Source organism: Tursiops truncatus, chromosome 20 (genome assembly GCF_011762595.2).
Source record: "Tursiops truncatus isolate mTurTru1 chromosome 20, mTurTru1.mat.Y, whole genome shotgun sequence".
Lineage (NCBI taxonomy): Eukaryota > Metazoa > Chordata > Mammalia > Artiodactyla > Delphinidae > Tursiops > Tursiops truncatus.
This window is the reverse complement of record NC_047053.1, coordinates 22,156,174-22,166,621: the sequence shown is the minus strand read 5'-3', so window position 1 is coordinate 22,166,621 and position 10,448 is coordinate 22,156,174. Positions and strand designations below refer to the sequence as shown.

The 10,448-nt window shown below is 44.8% G+C and overlaps 1 protein-coding gene across 1 annotated transcript in view; it reads left to right on the top strand.

The window, feature by feature from the left end:
* The first annotated feature begins 1,119 nt into the window (after positions 1 to 1,119).
* The window catches only part of CA10 (carbonic anhydrase 10), a 620,855-nt gene continuing 611,526 nt past the window's right edge, over positions 1,120 to 10,448 (top strand). The window contains exons 1-2 of the mRNA XM_019945517.3: positions 1,120 to 1,364; positions 2,296 to 2,940. Of these exons, the coding sequence (XP_019801076.1) occupies positions 2,880 to 2,940 (61 nt within the window). The 5' untranslated portion in view covers positions 1,120 to 1,364; positions 2,296 to 2,879. The remainder of the gene's footprint in view (positions 1,365 to 2,295; positions 2,941 to 10,448) is intronic.

The window sequence follows — 10,448 nt, the reverse complement described above, 5'->3', positions numbered from 1 at the left end:
GTCTTTCTTGCTAAGCCTCGAAGCTCTCTGCATAAGAAACCTGGACTTCCTTCATCTAGGCCTCGATTTTTAATGTGCTGACCACCTGGATTCCTTGGCCTTCATCTCAGAGAACAGATCGCTCAGTCACACCTCCGTCTTAAAAAGTAAGCAAGTCTGCCTGTGGTTCTTTTTTCCAATCCCTGAAGGCACCAGAACTACGCAGCTGTGGCTCCCAAAGTCTGCCCAGCCCAGGAAGCTCATGCCCTCCACTCCCAACCCCCCACCCAACAGCCACTCTGCAAAGACCCGCCAGACTCCTTCCTGAGCAGTCGGACAGAAACTAACACAGTACTGTGAACCAATTATACTCCAATAAAGATCTATTAAAAAAAAAAATCCTGGGAACGCTGCAATTCTTTGGCTCCAACCCCGCACTCTCAGATGCCACACCGCCTGGAAGACTCACTAACTTTGCTGTACAGATGAACGGTACCCATTTCCCTTCTCCTTCTCCATTTATCCACCCTTTATGCGGTTATTAGACCGAGCCTCACACCGAAATGTTTTCTAAACACCAAAAGGTAAAGTGCAAAAAAAATCCCTGCGGGTTATGTGTGTTTGCGTCTGTTGTGTGTTCATCCGCGCTTGTGCGAAATCTCCAAACGTCATAGTTTGCAATCCTAACAACCGCGCCGAGAAATCCGAGATCTTTTCAGGGATTTCCCCCACCCTGCCCGCCTCTTCTTTAGCACTCCCAACGAGGTAGGTCTGGGCTTTCTAAGGCCAATACTGCAGCCATAGAGACAATACAAATCTGCGATTTTTTCTTTTCTTCTCTCGCTGCCAGCCTTCTCAGGCGAACAGTCCTCAGCGCAGGGTCTCCTTCCGATTCCCTTGCACCTACTTTACAAGGTGTTGACCGGAAGCAAGTCCTTTCCAGCTTGCGGTGACCCCTCATGCGGAACAGCGAGAGGCTCCGGCGTCGGCCTCGGCCTCCTGCCGCCCCCACTTTCCCCTGGGGCCTTGAGGAGGCGAGCTCCGGGCGTGTGTGTGCGCGCGCGCTAGCGCGCGCGCGCTTTCACTAAGGGAAAATCTGTGGAAGCTGCTGAATGTTGTTGGCAGAGTGTTCTGGAGCCCAGCAAAAGCCTCCAAAGCACTTGAGCTTCCCGAAAGAAAAACAGAATAAATGAAAGAAAAGAAGGGAAGCCCGTTTCCCTAAAGCCCGGGTTTCCAATAGTCCTGGATCTTCCCGGAGCTAAGCAGAGGCGTAGTTGGCAGTGGCCACTGCCCGCAGCTGGACTTGGAAAGACGGTTTTTCCCCAGTTTCAGGAGGTGAGGGCATTGCAGGACCTGGTCTAGGAACCTGCAAAAAGAACTCTGGGGTAAGTAGTGTTCTGAAACCGGAGCGGAAAGGGGGAAGGAGGAGGGGGCAGGAGAGGGACGAGAGAAAGAGAAGGGAATTAATTATGCAAAGAAAAAAATCCCCCAATATTCCACAGCAGAGGGAGAGCGCAGCACAGCACTCCCAAGATGAGTCAGCCCGGGTCTCCCGCGCCTAACCGGCTGGCGCAAAGTTCTTTTTAAGGAGAAGAAAAACTCCGCAAATCCTAGGTGGTGACAAAAGAAGCCCGGGCGGGGCGGAGTGAGGAGCTGGAGCCCGGCGCTGGGGCCGAGGCGGCTACCGCGGGGGCCCGAAGCTCCGACGCCCAGCTCTTTCCTTCTCCTTTTGGCCGCGTTAAGCCTCACCTCCCCACCCTGCCTCCCCCCCGGGCACCTGGCGGCCGGGTTGACATTTGGACTCCCGGCGGCAGCAAGGACGCTCACCTGGCCGAGCCCCGCTCCCTCCTCCTCCACCCCTCCCCCACCTGCCCTCCACCTCCCCTCAGAATCGGGAGGCGTCCGGATCCGTAGGCGAGGAAATAACGACCCCTGCAGTTGTATTGCGGAAAATCGCGGCGGCGGCGGCGGCGGCGGCGGCGGCGGCGGCAGCGCTAGTCGCGGACGATGGAAGCGAGGCAACTGGAGGTTTCGGGGAGCCCAGGAAAATAGCAGAGGAACAGAAAGCGCGCACGCGACGCGGGGAGCCCGTAGGCTCCCGATGCTTCCGAGTACCTGGCTCCCCACGGTTCCCGTTCCGAGCCCTGGACGTGTCTCCCGAGCCGGGCTCCGAGGCGGCAGGCTGCGTGCGGACTTGGGCAGCCGGGAGGGTCGGCGGAGGCAGCTGGCGGCCAGCAGTTGCGGGCAATAATCCCTGCCTCTCTTTCTGTCTCTCTGTATGCTGTGTCTGCTCCTCCCCCCGGCCCCCGGAAGCAGGAGGAGAACGGCCCCGGAGCGGAGCAGCCACCTTCTGACCATGCCCTGGTGAGGCGGGCGGACTTCGAGGGCAACTCGTCGCGAACTGCCTGGGCTTAGCCAGCAAGCTCCGAGCTGCCAGGGGCCCGGAACTGCGCGGCAAGGCCCGGCGGGGGGCTATCGTCTATGACTTCTTGGGGCTCCAGGAGGATCGGGGTCTCGTTTTTGCAGGAAGAGCCCCGCGCTGGTGGCTTCAGGTGGCTGCCGCCGCCGCTGCTAGTGCTGTTTCCGCCGCTTGTGCAAGGAGTAGAGACCGGCGAGCAGGGAGACTTCCCGGGCAGCGAGGCATCGGACATGTGTCAGCACATCTGGGGCACACATCCGTCAAGCCCGAGGGGAGATTTGCTGGAACAATTCAAACTGCGATATTGATCTTGGGGGTCCCTGGCTGGCAGTCGGGTGGGAGTGCGAGTGTGCGCTCGCTAGGAAGTGTGTGCGTGTGTGCATGTGTGTGTGTGTGTGTGCGCGCGCGCGCGCCCTGTGGGGATTCCCCCCTTCCCCCCTGTTTTCCCGTCGAGTGATGCACTTGGAATGAGAATCAGAGGATGGAAATAGTCTGGGAGGTGCTTTTTCTTCTTCAAGCCAATTTCATCGTCTGCATATCAGGTATGGGACGCGCTGGAGTCACAGGCGGGTTCGGATTATGTTGTGGTCTTTGGAATGTATGAGATTTTATTGTATGTAGGCAATCAAGTAGCCTTGCGGGGTGGGACGGGAGATGGGTGGTGGCAGAGACCCTTTCAGTTCTGCGGATTTGCTGCCTTCAGAATTGAACACCTTCTAAACCCAAGGGTGTGTGTGTGTGTGCGTGCGTGTGTGTGTGTGTTGGAGGTAGCATCTGCATGGAGTCCTGGAACATAGTAGGGGTGGAGGGATGAGAAAGAAGAGGCAGATGGGTGTTGATTTTCAACTGCTTTCCTGATTGAGAACTCTGGTGAGGAAATCTGAGCCTTGGCAAACCCCACCACTATCCCTGGCTTTCAAAGTTCCCAAACTCTGGTGGTTCCTGGTTGAAAAAATGGACGCAGAGCCCTGCCCTGATATCTAGGCACTTTCAGGAGACTGCAGGATGATGCGGGGACTGGAGAGTACCAGCAGAGATCAGAGGGATGGAGAGGTACTCCATGCCTTCCCCAAACACATTAGGACCACCCCAAATAAAAGCAAAGCCTATCCAAGACAACATAATATCATAGATAGCACTTTAGATGATGAGCTTTCCTAATTCCCGGTGGCAACTGGCTCAGACTTACTGACCTCAGGCTACTTGTGCCAGTCTGTGGTTTTAGGAGCTAGTGGGAAGCAAGGGCATTGAGATGAATGAAGTAGAGCTTGTGCCTGCCTCTGAGTGTGTGTGTGTTGGGAAGGATTTTGATTTCCAAGCAATGTTCTTGTTGGTGCAGGGAGTTGGGAGTGTGGAGTGGAGATGTAAGAAAATGTCCCAGGATAAGCAGTATTCCCCAGTTCAGTTCAGTGCCTCCTCCCATTGACAGTGTCTACACTATTTCCCTCCACACTTGTCATTTAAGCAACCAGGTTAAGGCCCATTTGCAGTACTCCCCTCTGCCTGCATTCCCTCTGCAGAATTGGGGACTCAGCCAACTTCCCATGAAGTCAGCAGAAGAGGAGATCAGGAATCTTGCCCCTGTGAGCAGGCATATTTGAGCAGCATTGGGGTGGAGGGACACATTTCCTGCATCTCCCTTCAGCTCCACTAATCCCCACCCTTTAAGCCAGACCAGATTCTGGATATTAAAAACACTTGTCTGCCCTTATCTGTTTGGGGCTGTTTGGGACTTGGCCCAAACTGTTTGGGGCTTGGCCACCCTAGTAATAAATTTGCCTCTATAATACTTTAGAGATATGTTGTGTACCTAGAAGACAATAAAAAGTGCCCTGGGGTCACTCCAAATCCTCTACTCTTTACCCATCCTACATCTAGGAGGAAGAATTCCCAGATGACTTGTAAAGGTTTATATCAGTTATATGTCCAGGGATAGACCGTGGTATCTCACAAGGCCACATTTTACATCTTTCTCTTCTACGTGCCTCTTTCAAACTCTCTTTCTTTTCTCCATGTTATTTCACTGGTTATAAAATAGTCTTTTCCTACCTCTTTCCAGCATCATAAATACTTTCAAATCAAACAAACCAGCTGAGTCCCTTTAAAATTTACAAAAGGTGAGCATTAACTAAAGCTCTGGACCTCCCCATCCTTTGTCCCCAACCCCACTCTTCATTTGGTCAGGCCAGCACAGCCTGAGAATGGGCCTGTTCTTAGCCTCCAAAAAAGGCATTAGTGGGATACTCTTCACAGCTATACTTGATTTGGTGTATCAGCAACTAAATTGTATAAATAGAAGCATTAGGAGAGGATTATTTCCAACCCAGGAGAGTTGCTATGTGGCCTTTCACATGTATTTACTAAATAATCATCATTGCTATGTAATGAGAAGATAAAAGTATAAGGAAAATTGCTAGCTATTAGCTAAATATGGAAAACTAGGTTAGCATTCCAAATGCCTAGTTAGGATCAGCATTAATTTACACTTTATGAAGACATTTAGGCAGAGATGCAACATTATGGACTGTATATTTACACATTCATAAACTTAACTTTAAAAGGCCATTCTTTCTCCAAAGCCAGGGTGGCTTCCTCCCTCTATAAGAAGAACTGCTCATTCAGTGATGTCCATGTATGTCACAATTCTGATTAGTAATATAGTTATGACTCACATTTGTCACAGTTTGGGGGACTTTGTTTTCCCATCTGGCAGCCTTAAGAGGTATAGGTATGCAATACACTAAGGTTAAATAATTGTGGCTCAGGGAGTGGTTAGTGGGCCTATCATTTCTGTTTGCATGATTTGCAGTTTTAATTTAATCATGAATGAGCTTTACCAAAAGGAATGTAAGCCTGTATTCATAGAAGCTGCTAAATCTTAAAAAGAAAAGCACCTCTCTACCATCTTGGGATCAATTGCCCTGCCTAGTAAATGGGTACTAATTGTTAGTGAGTTACCAGGCATCTATAATTGATGCATTTGTAGGGTTGATTTCATTACTGAGGAATACCAGACTAGAAAAGGGCAGCAAAAGTCTGCAGTGTAAACATTCTGCAGAAGGAAAATTTTGGAATTAAACTTGGCCTGTAGAAGGTATATTGACTGAATATCAGTTGGCTTTCAGGAACACTCTGGAACTTTGTAACAGTGTTTTGTTAACCAAAGGTTCCTACCTTCATCCTACCCCACCCCCCAAATTAAAAGTACACCCAAAGGAGTTTTCTCCCTGGGTCTATGTGGCTATATTGCTTAAAATACAGACACCTGGGCTTGTATGTTTGATGGCTCTGCATTAATCATTTGATTGTGATGAAGCTGAGGAAATGGGACTGCGGTCTGCTAGCTAGCTTAGCCAGGCTTGGCTAGCTGCTGGGGAAGTAGCATGTGTGCCTTCCATTTGAGAGAATTTGGCTACTTAAGGACAGCACAGCTAGTCTGAAGAGGGAATGCCATGATCTGGGAGCTCTTGGGGCTCTACGTTCGACTCATATTTAATTTTACTGAAAATGTAAGGCAGCCAAGATCTGTGGAGATGACAGGCAGGGAGGGAGGGAAAGAGAGGGAGGGAGGGAGGGAGGGAGAGAGAGAGAGAGAGAGAGAGAGAAAACCAGGATGATATTTCCCTGTGCTAGCAAGAGCACATTCCCTTCTTACAAAAGCAGCACATGTCAGCGAGAATGAATACTTAGCAGCACCAGGAGAGAATTTCTTGGTCCAAAGAGAGCTGTCTGATTTAATTTACATTGCACATCCTACTTCCCTATACTTTATTTCCCTTTACTTCCTTGTTTATTCATAATAATAACAGCAATAGTAATTAGAATTATGTGGTACTTTCACATGTATTGCACAATATTGCACACATTTTAACTCATCTAGTCTCAGAATTTGTAGGGTGATTTTATAAATAAGCCAACCAAAGGCCACAGAGGTTCAGCTTGGAGGATTCACACCCAGTTCTGAGTCAAAATTCAGTGTATCATTTATGCTTTGTTACAAGATTTCTTTTAAATGTTTTTATTAAGTATTCTTTTATTTTGATGTTTCCAATTGAAAAAGTAAATTGTGTTAAATGGATGTAAATCTTAGAGAGCTTAGAAGTGGAAGTCTAGGGTGATTGTAGCCTAGAGCTAGAATTAAGATGGTATTTGAGTTGTACATGACTGTGATTCAAACAGTTAACACTGTTACTCATTTGCCCCCAGTGCCTTATGATCAGCAATACCTGTAAGAAATGAATGTTTCATATATTCTCTCCCAATCTGAAAATTAAAATGGTTTCACATTAATGGTTTACATTTAGAAATGGGGTAATAGTACATACCTCACATTTGTTATATAGATTAAATTAGATAATATGGTCAATGATTTTCACTTAGCACAGTGTCTCAGGCAGAGTAAGCTTGCAATAGTATATTTTTTCCTACAAACCTGATATTGCAGGGTTTGTGAGGAATAGGATAGAACCTTTACCTTCCTCCCTTACAACTTGTTTAAAAGCAAAAAAAATATCATTAACTAGTGCATTTTATAACATTGAGTACAAATCCTACTTTCAGTGAAGTCTTGGCTTAACAACTTTGAAATGTTTCTTAATTTTCTTTCTCTTATAAATGAGACTGGTAACGTTAGGCTTTGGGGCATAGTCATGAGTGTAACCCACTTTATCCCTGTGAGCCCATTATGGAGGTGAGGCTTGGAAAGTTAAATAAATCACTGGGAACAAAGTAGTGCTTATTCCCAGGGGAGCAACAATTTTCTTCTTTCTTCTTGTAAATTATTACTCAGTATAGACTCAACTTTCAGGTGCTTCCAAAATGGCAAACTGCATATGCTGTCAATATGATTTGAAATAGAAAGGTCCATTAAATATAAAAAAGAGCTCCACCCCAGTAAAGAATCTGATGATCTTATTGGCAATACGGTTTGTTTAAACCCAGTTTCCCATGTGATGTCACATAGACTCTTCATTGACAGATACCATAGATAACAGATATCATAGATGGGACTCTCCTGGCAGTGAGACGAGAGGCTTCCTGAGTAAATACACTATGGGGGGAGGGGGGGAAGAATTGTCAATGTTGAGAAACATTTTCTTGGGTGGGGAGGGGGGGTTTGATTGCCGCCCTAGGCCGTCATACTTAACATCCCACCTTTTCACCTTAATTAAGCATTACATATTTGGGCCTGAGGTTTAGGCCAGGAACACATGCAGGTACCATAAATGTGTACAGTAGTAGGCCATTGTGTAAAGAATGTGGGAGTTTGAAGACCCACCCTGCAATCAAACTCTGCCTTAATTACCTATGTGATTTTGGGTAATTCTCTTAGCCTCTTAGACTCTCAGTTTCCTCATCTGTGAAATGAAAAGTTATATCTTCTTTGCCTATTTCAAAGAATTGTTGAGGGAAACATCGGAGAGTGATCCTGAATGTTCTTTGTGTTATACAAATGTAAAGTTATCTGTGTCTTTACTATATTATGGAATGATCCATGCATAAGATATAGCTTTAAAATAAAAGTTGAGATACATACACATAATGTAGAGTGATATTAAATACTACAAATAATACTTAATGGTGTAGATATAGTTGTGAAAGCAAAGTTGTAATGCACAAAATGTATCATGATATAAAACAGTACGAATAATGCCAAATTGTTTGATAAAGTACATAAATGCTATGTAAGAGAGAAGTCCAGACATGAAGGAAAAGGAGGATATTAGATAGATGTTAGAGGTTTGGATAGAAGAGTTGGAGGGGACTACATCATCAGAAGGAGAGGGAAAGGAATGAGTAAGATGTACAGTGAAGACTGTCGCAATTGGAAAAAAAGATTCACTTTAGGAGATACTGGAAAGTTGGGAGGAGCCCACTTAGAGAGCTGTTGAATTGAGAGAATATGGAGTGTCCTAATATATTTAATTTCTTGGTGATTTTTATTTTTTCTTATTATGGATCTTTACATGGATTCAATGGATTGAGCTTGGTTAAAATTTGTTTGAAATTCTAACATTTCTTTAGATTTTAAATTTGTGTTGCGTGTCTCCAACTACTGCTCTCAAATCTCTCAAATCTGTTTGAGATTGTAGTTGAGTTTTGGGGAAACTTCAGCTTTCTCAACTGTAAAATGGAGATGGTACTTATTTCCCAAGATTGTTGATCCTACAGGATAATTGTAAGGAGCAAAACACTATTTGTAAATGCCTAGCATCGTATCTGGAATACAGTAATCACTGACCAAATTACACATATGATATAAGAGTAAGCGTGGGCTTTGGAACCAAACTAGGTCTAAATGTGAATACTACCTTTAGCATTCACCCTCTGTGTGATCTTAGGTAAGTTCTTTACATTCTCTGAGTCTCTGTAAAATCTGTAAAATGAGGATTGGAGAAAATGTACATAAGATCCTGTCAAAGTGCTTGACGTGTGGTAGTCTCTCAGTGAATTGGAGCTGTTCCCATAAAATTATTATCATCAATAACAATACTTATTTTGACACTTTGGACCGGTTTTTGTAAATTACAATTAATTTTTCAGTCATTTCTTTGGGTTCAACAAAACAGTATTGCCAGTTAACTGCGTGCCAAGCATAGGAATTACAAAAATTAACAAACAACACTTGGTCTTTAGTATTTATAACATGGTATGCATGTTATGTGATAGAGTTGTGTTCAGAGTGCTTTATATATATATATATTATATATATATAATATATATATATTATATATATATATATTTTTTTTTTCGGTGCGCGGGCCTCTCGCTGTTGTGGCCTCTCCTGTTGCGGAGCACAGGCTCCGGATGCGCAGGCTCAGCTGTCATGGCTAACGGACCCAGCCGCTCCGCGGCATGTGGGATCTTCCCAGACCAGGGCACGAACCCATGTCCCCTGCATCGGCAGGCGGACTCTCAACCACTGCGCCACCAGGGAAGCCCTGCTTTTCATATTTTTAATTATTATTTTAAATTATTTATATATTTAATTATTTTATATTTTAAATTTGTTTAATTATAAAGAAAGAGAGTTAATTCTGTTGTTAGAAGTTGGAAGATGCAATTGGGGAAGGGGTAGGGTTTATGGAGGAGAAAACAGTTGAACTAGGGTTGGAAGGATACATGAGATTTCTAAAGAAGAGGAAAAAAGAAAGACATACCATGAGGCAAGAATAGTATGTTCTTATACAAGAAGTGATAAAAAAAACCCACAAAAGTATCAGAAGTATGGTGAAATGAGCATATAAAATAGATGGGTTAGATTAAGTGACTGGATATAGGCTAGAAGAATAACGGGGCCAATTTAAAGGGGTTTGCAAGCTAAGGCAAGTGAGTATACTCTTGGTCCACTAAATTGTATACCCATTTCACCCTTTCAATTGTCCAGTTAATATAAAGTATGTATAGAGACCTAAAATGAAATGGCTTCCTTTGTTTACTTAATCATTCAAAATTTATTGAGGGTGCTCTATATTTAAGGTACTGGGGATCCAACAGGAATGAGTAAGACAACTGACCTTTCCCTCCAAGAATTCATAACCTTCTAGCAGGACACTGATTTTAAAAATATTAGTAGTTATAGCAGACTGTGATAAGTACTGTAGTGAAAAGAGATACAGCAGTATGTGACTAGGACAGAGAAGGGGCACCTGACTCATTCTGGAGGTGGAAGTGCTAGAAGAAGGAGAGTAAATAGTGTCAGAGGCTGTTTGGGGTGAGTCTTAAAGAAAGCTAAAGAGTTGGCTTGGAAGATTTCTGCTGATTGACCAGGAGTGTGATAGGGGAGGGATGATCATAGGAAACAACATTTGTAAAGACAGGGCAATCAGATAGGACATAATGAATTCAGGGGAAGGTGAAGAGGTAAGTATGGCAACAACTAGAGGGTGGAGTGTAAAGGATGAGGCCGAGATAGAATAGCATATAAGAAATATGATGCTAATAACAGTAATAGCTTACATATAATAGTAGTAAAAATTACCCTTGTGCCTCTCTGTGCAAGGAGGGCATATTTTAAGGCTCAGGGGGATAGGTCTAGTTTATACCTTTA